This window comes from Staurois parvus, unplaced genomic scaffold, assembly GCF_062004578.1.
Source record: "Staurois parvus isolate SC_StPar_1 unplaced genomic scaffold, SC_StPar_1.0 ptg000813l, whole genome shotgun sequence".
In the NCBI taxonomy this organism is placed as follows: domain Eukaryota; kingdom Metazoa; phylum Chordata; class Amphibia; order Anura; family Ranidae; genus Staurois; species Staurois parvus.
The window spans coordinates 2,534,025-2,553,002 of NW_028318609.1; the positions used below are offsets into that span (position 1 = coordinate 2,534,025).

Sequence of the window (18,978 nt, forward strand, 5' to 3'; positions counted from 1 at the left end):
CAATGCGCTACACATGACAAAGTAGGTCATGGGACATTTTGGCGTGATGCGTTTCACACATTTTTTACTGCGCGTTTTGCTGCATTTGTCACCTGTTTTTTCATGTGGCAAATGTGTGTCTGTTTTTGTGTTTGGTGTGATGTTAAAAATTAATTACACTGAAAGCACAAACAAAAGAAATAAACATGAGAATGCCTAAACATTTGTAATTGCAACAATTTTCTGGGCAAAGTGGTGCATTATTTGACAGAAATGCAGGGGTGCCAATAATTTTGGCCACAACTATATATAGAGAAAGAAAGGCATCAGGTCAGAAATATTGATAGGGTGGATTTATTAAAAGAAAATAGCAATAGGAAGAAAGACATAGGGATGGCAGTGGTGTGGAATTACAATACATATATAAGCAAGTAGAGCGTATTATACACAAACACTGGCAAATCCTACAACAGGATAAACATCTGAAAGATCATATATTAGAAAAAACAGATTCATATATAAAAGAGCACCAACATTAAGGGATAAATTAGTTCAAAATGCGATTGACCCCCCAAAACATAGAGCTTTTACATTCTTTGAGGGCAAAGGCTTCTATGCTTCTGGTAATTGCTATAGTTGTATCAAAGTAAATAATAATAAAAGATGAAAAAGTTTTACTAGTTTCTCCACAGGAAAGATATATAAAACAAATGGATTTTATATCATGCTATAGTAAGGGAGTGGTATACATTTTAACCAATACACACCCGGCCAATAGCCAAAAGGCGGCCGGCAAAATGTATTGGATTTCCGAGTTGGACGCCAAATGGCGTCCTCCCGCACATGCGCACTTTTATCGCTTGCATAGCCGCGCAGCGATGCGATCTGTCACCGGCCGTGTACCTCAGACACGGCTGATGACAGATCTGAGTATCGGCCCCATTGCCGTTACCATGTGACCTGCTGTGACCAATCACAGCAGGTCACATGACAGTTGTATACAATGGATGGCTTCATTCATGCCATCCATTGTATACTACTGTCTAGCTGTGAATGGTCACAGCTAATCACATGCACATGTCATGTGATTAGCTGTGGCCAAATCACAGCTAAGCACAAAAAAAACCCTGAATGAATCGATCTCATTCAGGTAAATGCTTGCTTATATAAGCAAATTGTGTAAAAAAAAAAATACAGATCACTTCCCCAAAATAGTACAATGTTATTATGGTAACATTGTACTACTTTGGACATACTGAAATATGAAAAACAAATCTGAAAAGAAAAAAAAAATATATATATATATATATATTTTTTTATTTTTTTTTTTTTTCCATACTGTCACCAGTCAGTGTCCCTGATCACCGCCACGCCAGTTATATGAAGACACTGTACTGCACTGGTGACAGTATGTAAAAAAAAAAAAAAAAAAATAGTGAAAATAATTTTTTGCATTTTTCATTTTCCGAAAAATGACAAAAAGAATTCAACTTCAAAAAACTTGCCATGCCTCTTATGAAGTACGTCGGACTGTCTACTCTGCAAAAAGGGGTCATTTAGGGGATATCTGTACTGTTCTGACATTCTTGGACCTCAACAAATTAGATTGGCTGTCAGTATATCAGGATTGATCAATATTCAGATCTATACCATAGTTTGTGAACTCTATAACTTTCCTACAAACTAAAAAGTACATCCGAATTTGGGTTATTTTCACCAAAGACATGTAGTAGAATACATCTTGGCCTAAATTTATGAAGAACAATTTATTTGCAAACTTTTATAACAGAAACAAAGAAAAACGTGTTTTTTTTCAAAACTTTCTGTCTTTTTTTGATAATTTAGCAAAAAATAAAAACCCCAGCGGTGATTAAATACTACCAAAAGAAAGCTCTAGTTGTGTGAAGAAAATGATAAAATTTTAGTTTGGGTACAATGTGGCATGACCGCGCAATTGTCATTCAAAGTGTGAGAGCGCTGAAACCTGAAAAATGGCCTGGGCATTGAAATGGTTAAAGTGCCCCTGTGGGTACATGCACGTTGCTAGAAGTAAAGGAGCATTAAAGAATAGAATTAAGAAACATGTATACAACATAAATATAGGATACAAGAAGTATCATTCATCCAGCCATTTCAGGATTATACTAGTCAACAATTTTGGAGAGTGGATATATATAAAAAACATTGGAGGGGTGATAACATGATTAAAGAATCGTGGATGATACATGAGCTGAGGATCCATATTCCAAAAGGCCTCAATGCAAATTTTGACTTAACATGCTTCCTGAGTAATTTATATTAGTAGTTTCTATTAACATAGGGCCCTTTAAGTGAATCGTTTACTGGCAGTTTCTTCATAAAATACATGGTATACATAATACTCTCTAAGGTACATGGTATATACAGTAGATGTTAGGGAGGATTTAGACTTAGTAATGATATGTAGAAGGTATATATTTGCATCTGTGTTATATAGAGATATTTATAATGGGAGTTATATGTATACATTATATTTTAAATTGGATTCTTATTTCTTTTGTTTTGGATTATATTTTTATTGATTATATTTTATAGTCTAGTTTTATAGAATTATATGAAAGTTAAATTTTAATATATAAATATTTTAATCACAGAGGTATATACATATTAAAAACAACATCTAGTAAGTGGCAATTTCGTATATATGAACAGCAGGCTGCAAAGAAATGGCGATATGAGAAGGGTGTTAGGTAATTTAGAACTACAAACATATGGTGGTCATATTAGATGAATTTTATCCACAACAAAATGTTGTCCATTTAGGAAAGTAACACATGTATTATGGTGAATTAGGGAGGACTACAACAAAATGGCTGCGAGTAACAACCTATCAATAGGCAGAGAGTGGTGACACCCAATCATACCACCCTGAGGAAGCCACATAACCCATGTTACGATGCTCACAGAGATTAGCGGACTGGTAAACACAAGAATGCTTATATATGTGCACAGTATATACTGTATTTTGATTGCTGGTTATATCTGGTGTGATGGAGAACCAGGAACATGTGAGTGGTTTTCTGTACTGATTTTACTATGGAAATAAAGTGTTTTAGGCATAAAGCACTATCTTTTGCCTATTTGCTTTTTATGTTGAGTGGAGGAGAAAGGAGAAAGAGAATGTGAATGGAGGATTTTGTCTGTGTCTAAGAGAAGGAGATGATCTGTGCCCAGGAGGAGAAACTATAAAGACAAATTAAACGAACACAAGCACTTTTTGACCTTGCATGTTATGAATGGTCAAAAGCTCCAGGTGAGAGCACATCTGGTGATTGGTGGAGGGGAAGCACAAGTGTGGTATAGAAGACACTAAAATGACAGTACTGAAGAGGCAAAACATTTGTGTATACATATAAAAACACATTATAAATACCTTTTTTCCCTTTTTTTTTAAGTGATCACTTTACCCTCTGTTCTCAGCTGCATAAGGATCTCAGAGAGGAGAAACCTCAGCACACTGAACTTCCCAGTGAATGGCTGTGTGGGGGGAATGGGGTGGAGGTATGGGGTTGTCAGCATAAGTCTGATCATTGGAGGAGAGGAGGCTACATACCCAGCACAGCTAGAGAACTGGCCTTTCCACTCAGAGATAACTCTGTCATAACTTAACTATATCTATAGACAAAAAGAAGTATTAGTTGTAAACTAAGCCATGTTACTGTGGATCAAAAGTATACGATAATTCTTCATATTTCGAATTACACTAAAATGAAATTTCTTGTGCAAAGCACAACGTTTTTTGGAACACTTAAAAAAAAAAAAAAAAAAAAAAAAGTTGCAGTGGTAAAAAATAGAAATAATGAAAAATTAGCAGATAATTATGAATAAACAATAGATGGGCACAATAAGGGGGAGTGATGGTGTCAAGCACACTGTATGATATAGTCCAAACAGATTCTATAGGTTAATAATAAATTAGTCCACTCAATGGCAGCTTATTCCATGGAGCAGGAGATCACTCTGAAAGAACAATCAAGGGAAGCGCTATCTATGTGTAGGATTTAAAATAATGGTTTAATAACACAAAGTAGATGCCAAAGAGATAATGAACAGGTTTGTAGCGCTAGATCGGTGTCTGTTATCAATCACAGTCCTGGTTCACCGGATGGAGAAGGCTGTGGTCACGCTATCAAGCCGCTCTGGAGGTACCCAGGGCTTCCCGATTGTTGTGGAATGCAGCTGTGATAGTTGCAATCATAACCAACTGTAGCAATTACCAATCATTTTTCACCATCATTTCGATTGGTTTCGATCAATTTTGCAGAATCAAATTGAAGTTAAAAATATCAGATGTTTGGAATTTTTCCAATTGTTATCCAATGAATTGTGTTGTAAAATGCTCTTCTTTGCGTTTTGTTTACTTTTTTTAAAGTACTTTCTTAACATGTAGACTTGACGGACATGGACACATTTACCATGAATCAAATTTCTCATTTTAAAGCATTATGAATTGCTTTTATTAGACTTTAAAGTATTACTAAACCCAGGACCCTGCATTCACTTTATCTGGACAATACACAGAACATGGAAATGCAATTATTTTAGTAAATATAAACTGCAAAATAATGTTTCTCATCAATAGTATATATCAGTATTGTGACTTCTATCAGTGTCTGGCTGAGCACTGGTTAATCTTGTATTCTTTCTCCTCTGACTGTTCTATGAGGTTGCATAAGCTCTGACCCACTGTCTAGACAGTGCTGATTGGCCCTGTGCTGATTATAGGCACTCTCAATGCAAAAAAAAAAAATTATCTAGCAATACACACTAGACTGAGCATGTGCAGACTTGCCACTGCTGCTCTAACTATGGCAGACAAACTGGGGACAGCAAAAGAAGGGGAGGATCAGAGAAGACAGGATCAAACAGCGTTTACACAATGCAGAGGATTAACACCTGATGTTCCACAGTGAATATAACAAGCATGCTTTTCTGCATATACAGGCTGATTTTACTGTTGTAGGTTTAATAACACTTTTAGAATGTGGAAATGATAAGTAGGCTGTTTATTTCCTAAAGAAGCTAAATGTGTAATCCGGTGATCTGTTTTGTCAGAGTACTAAAGGGAGCGAGAGGTCATTACAAAATCCTTCACCACAACTCACATTCCAAAGTCCTTTACCACAACCCACTGAGGCAGCACATTACACCATGGTGGAGTTCGCACTGAAATATTTTCGGGAAGCACAGACCATGTGAGTAAAGTCCCAAGTGCTCTGTCGTCAATCTTAATAAAAAGCTAAATGGTTATGATGATTAGAGTTAATATTATTCACCTATACATCCGAAAACATGATTGATAGTCCATGACACAAATGCAATATATACTAATATACTGCCAGTATAATGCATCTAATCACTGTATCACTTGTAAAAATATTACACCCAGCATACAGTACACTACAGCTGGCCATAGGCCTGATTTATCCTGATCTATCCTGATGCAGACGGCAGTACAATGGCAAATTTCTGCTATTTCACTGTCATCCATGGAAGAGTAAAAGATTGGCCCTGGTCTCGGGGGGGTATTATTGGGTTGGATTTCATCCAAATGCCCCCAACTGCCTGGCCAGGCTATTGACATTCAATTATTTACTTTTTCTTAACAGTAAGTAAATTAGTATTAAAATAAAACCACCTATTTTGTTGCAGACACTGTGGAGCACATCATCCTCTTAAATCCTCAAAAAGAAACGTATTTAGGTTATTCAAATGGTCTATCAGCAGACTGTAAGGCTGGCAAGTCACTGCTATGGAAATGGGACAGTACAAGATGAGATGCAGAAAAAATGATTAGATCACGTTCAGTGCTTTTTCTGTGCAGGATGAATTGTTTCACAGTGGCAACGACTTGTTTTGATGCCTACTTGCTGCTTCCTAAAATATGTCAGTACTTTAACATCTATAGTCTGGCCACATATTTACTTTAAATATTTGCTATTGTCCTCTTGATGTTCAGAGAGTACAGTAATCAGAAAATATCCTTGAAATCTGAAGCAGTGCCTACTTTTATCAAGCTGTTTATGGCCAGCCTAACAGGACACACATAAGGTTCACAATTTGATGTTCCACTTCTATCAGCACTTTGGGGTTGATTTACTAAAACTGGAGAGTGCAATACCAGGTGCAGCTGTGCATAGCAGCCAATCAGCTTCTAACTTTAGCTTGTTCATTTAAAGTGTTATTAAACCTCGGACCCTGCATTCACTGTATCTGGTCTCCCCAGTACACAGAATATTAAAATGAAATTATTTTAGGAAATATAAACTGCTAAATACCTTTTCTCATCAGCAGTTAGAGCAGTCTTGTGACTTCTATCAGTGTCCAGCAGAGCACTGGTTAAAGCTTGTAGGATGAGTTTTCATTCTCCTGATTGTCCGATGAGGCTGCAGGACCCCTGACCCTCTGTCTGGACAGTGCTGATTGACCCTGTGTTGATCACATGCACTCTCCCAAGAAAAAAAAAACTCTCTAGCAATACACACCAAACTGAGCACATGCAGCTTGCTCCCAAGGCTGTGTTCTATCAGAAGATGGATTGGGAACAGTAGAAGGGGAGAATCAGAGAAGACAGGATCAAACATCCTTTTTACACAATGGAGGATTAACCCCTTAATTTTACAGTAAGCATGCTTTACTGCATATACAGACTAATTTTACTGTGGTGAATTTAGTAACACTTAAGCTTTGACAATAAAACCTGGAAGCTGATTGGTTTCTGTGCAGAGCTGCACCAGATTTTTCACTCTCTAGTTTTAGTAAATCAACCCCTTTATATATTAAATAAAATGAGCATCACAGTTGTTTAGTAGTTAGCTATCCTGCCTTGCCAGCAATATGGTCATCAGGTCGTATTCCAACCACTACCTGCATAGTTTACATGTACTGTCTGTGCCTGTGTGGGTTCTCTCTAGGTACTCCAGTTTCTGCCCAAAAATCCAGACATACTGGTAGGTTAACTGGCTCCTGGTATGTATGGATGTGTGAGGTAGGGACCTTAGATTCTAATGCTCATAGAGGGCAGGGACTAAGGTGAATGTATAATGTAAAGTAATAGTGCTGTGCAATAGTAGTAGTAACTACAGTGCTGTGTAAATTGTTGTCACTATATAAATATCTAACATAAGCGGTCCATATAGTGAACTTGGTCTTAACTAAGAGACAAGGGGCATCCTTGTTTGTGTGAAAAGAAATTTAACCTCCACAGATGGAAAGGCTTCTTCACCATAACAGCAGCAAAAACGTGGAATAGACTCCCTCAAGAACTGGTTCTGGCTAGCTCAGTAGATTGTTTAAAAAGAGAGCTGGGTACATTCTTAAATGCACAAATTATAACCAAGTATTAACATTTATAGGCAATAACAACAAAGATTGTTGATTCAGGGAATATCCGATTGCCTTCTGGGAGATTAGGATGGAGTTTATTTTGCTCTGCTGGAGCAAATTGGGATTATTATTCGTATTATACAGGATTTATATAGTGCCAACAGTTTGTGCAGCGCTTTACAAAATTATCTTACTTTATAGAGTTTTTTGCCTTCCTCCGTATCAATTGTGGGTATATGTACAGTATATTGAGGTTTTTTCTTTATTCTATTTTTTTTCTATTGGTTAAAATAGATGGACTTGTGTCTTTTTTAATCTGACTAACTCTAATTTGTAACCTGTAATAAGTAAAATTCATATTAGCTGTTGTCTTGCAGGCTTGGGTGGAAGGGAATGGCTGCTGAAGGGAAGAAAGCAATTGAGCTGGTGCAGCACACAAAGGTAGGACATTGTTAAACCCATCACAACACATTTGGCTATCAATGCACCATTTTACAAAGTGTGTCATACTACACAAACCACCATAATTTTCACAAAATCTGCTCCACCATGCCTTGTAACTCTTCCTTGATCTCATCATCATCATCCTCACTACAGTCATACACCTCAGTTAGGCTCCTAAACAGACCCAGAATCTTACTCAGCCAATCTCCTCAACATCACCATGCAGCCATCTTTCTAGTTATTGTGCCCACAATCATTTCTGCAAACTGTACTTCTCAAGGTCATTCAGATAAACTAATATCTCATTTTATGCTTATCAGGTACCAATTCAGGAGTCTTTAATAATATGCAATGAAAAAGAGCTCAATGAACTGGCAACAAACAATTTCATGGGTATGTATTTTCATTTAAGTTACAGAAAAAACTGTTTCAAGGAATTATCTGTAGGTTTTGGAGCTGGTAAATATAACACAGTCTTGGGACTGATCAGGGGCGGACTGACAACTTATGGGGCCCCCGGGCAATAGGGGATCATGGGGTCCCTGTGTCCTTGCCCAAACTCAAAAAAGCCTATGAAAAAGGTACCAGGGGCATCTCATGAGGCCCCCTACTGATCCCAGGCCCTTGAAATAAACATGCAAACTACACTGCCCCCCTCCTGTCACACTGTTTCCTTCTCTCCCACAGCCCCCCTCTTGTCACACTACCCCATCTTTGCCTGTGTAGACCAAAATCCTTTACCTGTCTGTCTACAGAGAGGTCCAACATCTTGTAAAGCTGTCTGTTAGGAGGGTTCTGGATCACAAGAAAGGCTGAACAGAATTACAAATTATACTTTGCAGATAAACTAGTTTACATAGCATACTCCTGAACTCTGCAGTCTGTACATAACAAACTCCTGAACCCTGTACATAATGTACTCCTAAGCCCTGCACTCTGTAAGTAGTGCACTCCTGAGCCCTGCACTCTGTACGTAGTGCACTCCTCAGCCTTGCACTCTGTACGTAGTGCACTCCTGAGCCCTGCACTCTGTACGTAGTGCACTGCTGAGCCCTGTACTCTGTACATAACACACTCTTGAACTACCACTCTGTACATAGTTCATGCCTCAACTCTGCATTTTGTATGTAGCACACTTTTGAACCCTGCGCTCTGTATGTAGCACACTCATGAACTCTGTACTCCGTACGTAGAACACTCCTGAACTCTGCACTCTGTACGTAGCACACTTCTGAACTTTACACTCTGTACATAGCGCACTCCTGAACTCTGTACATAACACACTACTGGATTCTGCATTCTAAAATAGCGCACTCCTGAACCCTGTACTCTGTACATAGTCCACTCCTGAACTCTGCATTCTGTATGTAACACACTCCTGAACCCTGCATTCTGTATGTAACCCACTCCTGGTGTTTAAAGTGGAAAGACACTGTCTCTGAGCACCACAAACCAAAAATGTAATGTAATTAATTTTTAAGATTCAAAGCAAACTCACCCATCCATTTATGTCTCTATACTTTATTTTTTTAAGCAATAACTTTGAAAAACTCCCATTATCATTTCTGGCTGTGCCTTCTTGAATAGGGGCAGATGATTCATGTAGCATGTACTGCCTGCCATCTGCCCTCAGCTTAGGCATGCAGGCAGGAGGGTGTGCTTAGCTGAGAAAACCCCTCCTTCCCTCCTGAAGTCTCTTGGGATGTATGCCATCATTTGCCTAGGCGTGGAAACCAGGAAGTGACTGAAGAGACATTAAAAAAAGTTTAAAACAAGTAAATATGATGTACTTCCTTATCCATTTACTAATGCTAGCAGGATAAGGAATAACAATATTCACTGCTGACTGAGAGAGTGAAGTTCCGCTTTAATGCCCATTTAACCCCCTTCAACTGTTCAGTTTGGCCACACCCACCATTTGATGTTTTTTTTTCCCTCTTTGGAGCTCCCAGTTTGTGTCCCTGGCTGGTGACTCTCTCTATTCTGTTCCTGCTGTGCATACAGACTGCAGCAGCCTCATTTTCTCTGCCCTCCGCAGCCTCTATGCTATGTACAACCCTGGTTCCCCTGTTCACCGTACAGCAAAGCCTGCTCTACAGCTTTGTAGACTGTTCCTGGCTCCTAGGCTTAAAGTCCTCTTGAACACTTTGTCCTCCTCCTTTTCCCTGAGTCCAGTGCATGGAGCTAAGCCTGACTGCACTTGCAACCAATCCTGTCCTGCTCAGATCCCTTGCTTTCCAATAAAAAGGCTGCAACCCCTCCTACACTGAGGACACTTCCTCCTCTTCCCTGGTACTGGTTGGTGGAGATAATTCTGGCCGCTGAATGCGCCGGGCGCATGCCTCCTTCCTTCCTGCTTACTCGTCACAGCCACACTGCCCTATCGGGCAGCAGGAAACAAAGGCACTGGCTGTGGTGTGGTCTTAAGGGGCTTTCAGCCAGGGCTACATGCTACGAAGCCCAATTGAATTCTCATTTTGTGATGTGGGGGTTGTTTAGCTCAGTGGTAGAGGCATTTTTACTGCGCTCACATCTGTCTGTACTGTAGTTGTAGGGCGTGGCAGTCCACGTTTATTAAAACAGAAGTCAAACCATGCAGGGGTTTCAGCTTCACACAGCAAAACATAACAGAAAATGCCAAGCCACCTGTCTCTCTCTCTTCAGCAATACTGCTGCTCTTGTCACTGGTACCTCATTCCGTCCCACCCAGGCCTGCAGGCTCTCTGGGCTTTCCTGAATCACCCATCCTGTAGTTACAGCTCCCTGCTGTATGAGCCCCCTCCTGGCTTCTCACTAGGGGTTCTCCTAACACCCCAGGCTCTCTCACTCCTTTAAGACTTACAGATTCCCTCAGTCACTTGGACTTGTCTAGTTGTCCATGCTCTCTGTCTCCCAGACTCTCTCTGTCTCCCAGACTCACTTACCTTCCTTAACTCTCTCAGCCTGATGGACATGGAATCTCTCCAACAAGCAGTACTGTCTCCTGAGTAGATCACTCTTGTCACCTAGCATGAACATACATCTGTTTTCAAACAGGAGCATACCTCCCTCTTGGCTGGAGCCCTGAGATTTACCCAAGCCTTGCTTATGAGTATGCACACCTGCACACTCACACAAATTGCAGGTCTCCAATAAGCCCTGAACACAAGATTGAAGGTCTTGTGCCACCGAAGACACCTTGAAACCTTAAGACTCCGGACCCTGATATGGGATAACAAAACCCATAAAAAGCAGAATACCCAGTTTTCTATGCTCAGTGCGGACACTCTGGAGCCCAGCAGTCTGCATTAGTATGAACCCTGTGTCGCTTTTCCCTGTAGTCACACAGTGGCAGGGCCTAGCATTGTCTCACTTTTTATCTTTATCTAGTTATGTACCCTCACATGTTGTGAATTGTGACTGATTTTTTGTTTGGAATTGTCTTAAAGTACCTTTTTCTCACAGTGAAAATGCTGCTTCCTAGGCTGCCTAACCCAACGCACAAAAATGTGCATAATACATCTGCATTGCAGCGCACTGTGTTCAGTGTAGAGCCCCTAACCCTAGTGCCTATAGAACTGCACAGTCATATGTAGAAACACTGTACATCTGCTATGACAGGAAAATTGAAGTAAGCCTATGAAAATTAAAATTGCTATGTAATCAGTTAAACATCATACAATCTATTTCTGGGACTTAACAAAATATGAATGAGTACATAAGTGAGTCACTTTTTCATCTGCATGAAGTTTAGCTTTAATTTGTATATTCTTTTTTGCCCAGCTCTGATGAGGTTCATGGGAGACCAGCAGTACCGAGAGCAGGATGATGTCAAATGTATCTATGATATCTTGTTGGTAAGCATAGCAAATAGATGCTGTAGAGAAGACATATATTTAGACAATATTGTTAACAAGTTTTTCTTCAGCTATGCAAAGAAAAGCCAGGGCTGAAAGATGAGGTCTACTGCCAAGTGCTGAAACAGATCACCGAAAACCCAAAACAGTGAGTACTTCTGAATGTCCTGTAAGTCACTTCTTGCCTAATCAAATGTACAAGAGCACTTTCTGGTACATTTTTGCATTTTGTGATTGTGGCAAAGTGAGGCAATTGCCTCAGATGGCACTCAGTGAAGGGGGAACCTGAGACCAGAGTGTCCATATAGGACACTGCATCCTTACTGCAGCTCAGTAACATTGCCCTGTGTACAAAATGTCATTGGCTGTTATGGTGCAGACAGACACCCCTAAACCCATAGAAGTTGGATTTAGGGATGACTTTATGAATAGAGGAGAGCCGTTTTTCTTTTTTATCTCAGCAGCCAGTGCCCTGCTGGTCCTAGCGACTTTTTCCTCCACCTAATATACTTCCTAGCTATTGTAGAAGTGAATACTCTGCGGGGCTGTGACAGACTTCAAGGCACAGCACACACAGATAGCCTGAACCCACCAATTGATCCAGTTGATTACTTTGTGGTGAAAGGCTCTATCACTCATTTACAACACACAGAAACCTGTGAAGTTGTGTTGATATTATTAATATTGAATATGTGGCACATTGTTGCAGCAATGGATGGAGCTAATAGTAGTAATGTATGTAATTGATGGACACATAAGTTCCTCATGGGAAAGATAGATGTATTTTTCTGCTGTTGGTTAGTGCCAGCTCTGTCTGAGCATCTATATTTTTAAAGGGTCATGTTAGATTCATTTATTGGCAACACTGGAAAGTTTTAAAGTAAACTATACCTGAGAGAAACCATTAAGGCTACCAGGTAATGCACCCCTTACCCGGGGGTGGACTGACAACTCATGGGGCTCCCGGCAATAGGGGATCATGGGGCCCCTGTGTCCTTGCCCAAACTCAAAAAAACCTATGAAAAAGGTACCAGGGGCATCTCATGGGGCCCCCTACTGACCCCGGGCCCTCGGGCAGTGCCTGAGTTTCCAAATGGTCAGTCCACCCCTGCCCTTACCTGCATAGGCAGTTTTTTGTAAAGGCGAACTAATCCTGTAAAGCCAGAGGGTCAACATGAAACTGAAAGTTTGCACTTTCCTGCAGTATTAGCAAGCATTGGGAGATTTCAGTGAAATGTTGTCTGTTTGGCAAAACGCATTAGAGCCAAAGGGGAAGGTGAAATTAAGGAGGTGGGCAGTAAACTTTAAATGGATACCAGTGGTTATGGAAGATTTTTTCATCCATTCTGGACCTGTTCTTGAGCCGTAAAACAACCCTTCATTATTGTAAAAACAGAGTGCAAAAAAGAAAGCATCAAAACACAAATGCAAAGAACATTTTATTAAAAAATCTAAATTACCCCAAATACACAAAGCACCCTCTTAATAAGGAAAAAAAAAGTAGACTTGCTTTCAAGGAGCTTGATAAGCAAAACTGAGAGTTTTTTACCTTTGCAAAAATCACTCCACTCATCAATACCAGTGAACTAGCATTTGAAGAATGAGAAGCCAGCAATGGCAGCTAGTTGCTAATACAATGGATTTGTGAATTTCATCCTCACAGTCTATGGAGCCTTACTGCTGTACACAATCTGGAAGACAAATTAATTTATTAGTTCAGTTCCTCTAAACATTTTAATATTTTTTTTAATAGTAACCATATAGTTATGTAATAATAATGTTAAAAATATATATATACTGTAGCATCTTGTAGTATGCTACTAGAATAGTGTAGAGTATTATAGGCAAAATCATTGTATGTGATTCCTGGTAGTTTTGTGAGTCACGTGATTGAGGTTGGATTATTGCAGGTCAGCTGGATGACTCAACAGGTTGCGGCTCTATCACCTTCTCCTGACTCTGGAAGACCATAGAACCTTCCAGAAATCTGAAATAAGGGAGGGTTGGAGGCCTAATCTGCATAATCTCGGGGGGGGGGGGGGGTCCTGGCCATTCCCAGGTTTCGAGGCCCTGGTAGAATGGTGGACTGTCCTATAAATATGGGATAGTCAGGCTGACAGAGGAGTCAGGTTGAAGATGGAGTGCTGAGGAGACTGTTGGTGCCTAGGAGGGCTCCCCTTGGTCTGGGGGGGCCAGCCTCTAGGCTGGGCACGGGCTGGCTCAGGCAGATAAATTCTGCAGAGAGGCGTGGATGGGGTCAAGGCCTGGATCAGTAGGGAGCAAGGAGGCCAGTGTAAATACAGCAGCACACTTTGGGATCTACAAGGGGAAAGACTGCCAAATGTAGCAAACTTTCTAAGCTTTTCGGGCTCAATCCTTTATCCTTGTCCCGGGAGATCTTCCGAGGGCTGGTAGTGCTTGCATGCTGTGGAGCTCGGAGCAGCTCTATAAGGGGAGAGAAGACATTTCTGCATGTAGCTAGAAGAAATAATTGATTTTTGAGGGGCTGCTAGTTCCTCGCTTGTAGAGGGCAGCTGCTACTGATCCTGACTAACAGCTTTCAGGAAAAGAACAGTTCAGGATCTGCCTTTTGTACATAAGAGGGAAATGTCCCCCTTCCATTGTTTCAAGCCAATCCAACACAACAAACACTTTTCTCCTGCACTAGGAAAAGACTCAGTAGACCCAATAGGAATGTTCTGGAATTTTCTGGAACATGCACTGCTTGCTGCCCTCAACAGACCGGGGTGGTCCAAATACACTGGATGCAAATGGAGAAACAGAAAAAGGGCGCACCGACCTAGTGCATTATTGTTTAAAATATTTATTGAAGAAACAAAGTAAGTATCATACTCACAATAGACATAAAAACACAGGCATGTCAAACTGAACAAGATGTATGATTCAAACATCTGAGTCTATAAGATGGAACCCTGGATGACCAACTGGCTAACGCGATTCGAGGACACAACCTCTTCCTCAGAGCCAACCTTGGCCTGTGTTTTTATGTCTATTGTGAGTATGATACTTACTTTGTTTATTCAATAAATATTTTAAATGATAATGCACTAGGTCGGTGCGCCCTTTTTCTGTTTCTCCATTTGCATCCATTGTTTCAAGCCAAACTGGGCATCCCATAATCCCTATTCCCCATCCAAGTTGATTTACCCTAGTAAAATACAAAAAGCAAGCCCACGGACTGGTTGTGCGAGGAGAGGCTTGGGGATACCCTCAACACAGAGGCTCTCACGAGGTGCAATACATTTCAGACTAATTCATTTTATTTGTCAGGCCATTAATCTAACATAGAGTGTTATTCCTATTTAAAGTATACCTAAAGGCATTTTTTATATAGTGGACAGAGTTTAAAACATCTGCCAGGTTTTTAGTGCTGTCTGAAACCACGTTAGGGAGATTTGCCCTCTTTATTTGTCCTGGTGAATGCTATCACTGACAGTGAAAGTGAAAGAAAATCCCAAATTTTTGGGTTATCACCAGAACAGGAATAGAAGGGAAGTCTTTCAATGAGGACACTAGTTCTGGTGACAACCAGGGACTCCCTCACTTTTAAGGGATTTCCTCTCACTTCCTGTTTTAGCTGTGGGAGACAAAGTGATGGGAATTTGTCCCATTGGGGGCACTGTTGGCATAAAAAATTGACAGAGGTTATAACCATCCTTTACATTATCTAAGTTTACCCCTTCATGCCGGCGCCTCCCGGCCCTTTAAGAGGTTTCTGACGCCAGGATGCGGGGCGGGGCTTAGGGTCATGTGACCACCGTGATTGGCTTTCACGACAGTCACATGATTGGAAAGGTCCCGATCACAAGGAGAGATTGGGACCTTTCCGTCGGACACTGACACATGCGCTTGGAGCGTGCAGGGCGCACGATCTCAGCACATGATTGTTTACAAGTGGTATGCAAATATGTGGCCGCTTGGCATCAAGGCCAAGCTGCCGAGAGGCCACATATTTGCGTATGCTCAAAAAGGATTTGCCTTTATTTCTACTTTAAAGCAAATAATTTAAAAAATCATAGTTGTCAATGACTTACTCCTGGAGACAGCAGGCAGGTATGTAGTCAGCAACAGCCAAACAAATTGTCTAGGCAGCAGCCAGAGAAATGGTCAGCACAGCCAAAGTATTGGTACTGGCAGTAGGCAGGAACATGGTCCATAGTGGTATGCAAATATGTGGCCGCTTGGCATCAAGGCCAAGCTGCCGAGAGGCCACATATTTGCGTATGCTCAAAAAGGATTTGCCTTTAGTTCTACTTTAAAGCAAATAATTTAAAAAATCATAGTTGTCAATGACTTACTCCTGGAGACAGCAGGCAGGTATGTAGTCAGCAACAGCCAAACAAATTGTCTAGGCAGCAGCCAGAGAAATGGTCAGCACAGCCAAAGTATTGGTACTGGCAGTAGGCAGGAACATGGTCCATAGTCAGTACAGGTAGCAGGCAGAGGTATGGTCAGTTCAGGCAGAGGCAGGATCAATTAGCAGGCCAGGGCTAGTCGGCAGCTGGCAGAAATATCAGGTTTAAGGCCTCAGTAAGGTAGGACCTGGGCACAGGGGTAGAGGCTTCTTCCTACCCAAATTTCTTCGAAGCATCCAGTCTGCAGACCCTAATCCTAGAATTACATAACCTGGAGAAAACCAAAATCTTAGTTGTCTCCACTCAGAAAAACTTCTCTAGAGACCCTCACATACGTGAGACCCCTGTGTTATCTTGAATCCCACTATTACAGTTACAGGGCAAAAGATCAGGCCAAGCAGCAGGCAAAAGGGGGGTCAATTAACAGGCCAAGGTCAGTTCAGGGGAAAGGCAGAATCATGGTTGATAGTTCAGATGGCAAGCAGAGACATTGTCAATAAACAAGCCAGGGTCCATTCCGAAGCAGGCAGATGTATAGTCAATGTAGGCGGCATGCATATGCGTGGTCAAATAACAGGCCAGGGTCAGTTCAGGAGCAGGCAGTGCAATGATGAGTGTGAATGCAAATGGTCAGATGGGAAAAGGCAGGGATTCTGTCAAGGCTCCAGGTATGACCAGATGTGTGTGGACTGACACAGGGAAACGCAGGCTTCAGGAGTGATGTATAAGAATATAATTTATTAGGAACTACACAAGTATGCAACACACAGTACAAACAAAACCAAACCTCCAACCAATGTCAGTATGTTCAGGAACACAGACAGGCATAGTCAGGCTGGAGAGGTAGAGTGGTCAGGCAGGCCGGGTCAGGAACAATCTGGCAGACAAGGTACAAACAGAGCAGGCAGGAGAAAGGTCAGGAATAGCCAAGGTCAGTGCAGGTGGAGTTCGATCAGTGTCAGAGTCAAGCAAGGGAAACAGACAGGCAGGCAGACGACAGGATCAGGTACAGGGGCTCATGGGAAACAAACACCAAGGCACCTCCTGCAATCAGCCTCAGGTGATGACTTGATTGCAGGAGTGAGATTCTGGCTGCTGAGAGCACCCGCTGGCCAGCACTGGTACTGCAGCCCACAAGGCAGGTGAGCCCCAGCACCACCTGTGCTGAGCCCATTCCTGACAGTAGCCCCCCCCCCCTCAAGGAGCGGCCTCAGGACGCTCAAAACAGTCCGTAATGGCCCCAATGTTCCAGTGCCTGGGTCTGGTAGCTGGCTGGACATCCCACTGCCGGAATCAAGTAACTGTCTGGGTCCCCTGCTGATAGGCCTATCTTTTTGCAGGAGACCGCAGGAAGGCAGGTTGCTGGACACAGGATTTCCAGAAGCAGGCTGGGCATCAGAAGCTGGCACGTCAGGCTGGGCAGCGGACAGAGGCACGTCAGGCTGGGCAGCGGACAGAGGCACGTCAGGCTGGGCAGCGGACAGAGGCACGTCAGGCTGGGCACCGGGCACCGGGCCGTCAGGCGGGGCAGCGGGGACCGGGCCATCAGGCGGGGCAGCGGGCACCGGGCCATCAGGCACGAAAGCGGGCACCGAGTCACCTGGCACGACAGCGGGCACTGAGTCATCTGGCACAACAGCGGGCATCGAGTCATCTGGCACGACAGCGGGCACCAAACCATCTGACAGAACAGCAGGCACCGGGTCACCAAGCTCGACAGCGGGCACCGAGTCATCTGGCACGACAGACAAGACAGCAGGCACCGGGTCATCAGACAGGACAGACAAGACAGCGGGCACCGGGTCATCTGGCTCGACAGCAGGCACCGGGGCGCCAGGCTGGACCACGGGCACCGGCGCATCAGGCTGGATTGGGTCATCAGGCTGGATCGGGTCATCAGGCTGGATCGCCGACATCGGTTCCTCAGGCTGGACAGCAGAAATCGGTTTCTCAGGCTGGACAGCGGGCACCGGATCATCAGGCTGGGTAGGATCATCAGGCTGGGTAGGATCATCAGGCTGGGTAGCGTACACTGGGTCATCAGGCTGAACAACGGAAGGCGGGTTCTCAGACAGCAGGCTGACCGGTTTGGATACTGGCAGGATGGTACTGGTTGGAAAGAATCTTCGCTTCTTCTTGGGTTTAGTTACTGAAGCACTGCAAGTAAATGCAGGGCTGTAAACGGAGGGAGCAGCTAAAGACAGAGAAGAGCTGGAGGATGGAACAGAGAAGGGAGCAGTTTCTACTGAGGACTTCTTTACAGGGTTAAAGGCAGGATAGGTGCAGCGAGAGGGAACAGGGTACTGACATGTGGTTGATAGCATGGTATACTGGGCTGTAACTGGGGGGTGCTGTGGGAAATGGAGGAAGAGAGCTTTGAGCAGAGGAATGATTAGAAGCAGGACTGGGTTGTTGCAAGCTGACTGAGGCTGGGTGTAACAAATCTGACCATGTCTGTAGTACTGGTTGAACAAAGCTGAGCTTACACAAAGCCTGTCTGACCAAAGACTGCACTGCGTTTATACAATGCACTAGCACATGTTGTGAACATGCTGAATAATGCTCCAAGAAGCAATCCGGATCATCCAACAACCATACCAGTGACTCTACTTGATCCGTACTGAATGGTGGAAAAAAGTCATTCCTGCTTTCAGGAGTACTAGATGAAGCCATCTCAGCACAAGCCTGAATCAATGGTTGCACCTCAGAGAACTCCGTGCCCTGATCTACTAGGGAATGAGCGACCCGTTTGCACTCTAGCAGCTGATCCCTGGCATACTCCTTCAGAGTCTGATAGGAATATTCTCTGTCATCTAAGACTAGCAGATACAAGTACACAACCTCCTCAGGATGCATTCTTCACAACAACAATCCAAGATGGCTTCCCTGTGCAGCCACTTCTGGTCAGGACTGGCCTTGGTGTTATGTCAAGGCACCAGGTATGACCAGAGGTGTGTGGACTGACACAGGGAAACACA

At 42.7% G+C, this 18,978-nt stretch overlaps 1 protein-coding gene across 1 annotated transcript in view; it reads left to right on the forward strand.

The window, feature by feature from the left end:
• Positions 1-18,978, forward strand: part of MYO15B (myosin XVB) — a 205,917-nt gene that overhangs the window by 147,326 nt on the left and 39,613 nt on the right. Inside the window, exons 29-33 of the mRNA XM_089654889.1 lie at positions 5,074-5,213; positions 7,722-7,785; positions 8,109-8,181; positions 11,551-11,624; positions 11,696-11,772. Coding sequence (XP_089511015.1) covers positions 5,074-5,213; positions 7,722-7,785; positions 8,109-8,181; positions 11,551-11,624; positions 11,696-11,772 — 428 coding nt within the window. The remainder of the gene's footprint in view (positions 1-5,073; positions 5,214-7,721; positions 7,786-8,108; positions 8,182-11,550; positions 11,625-11,695; positions 11,773-18,978) is intronic.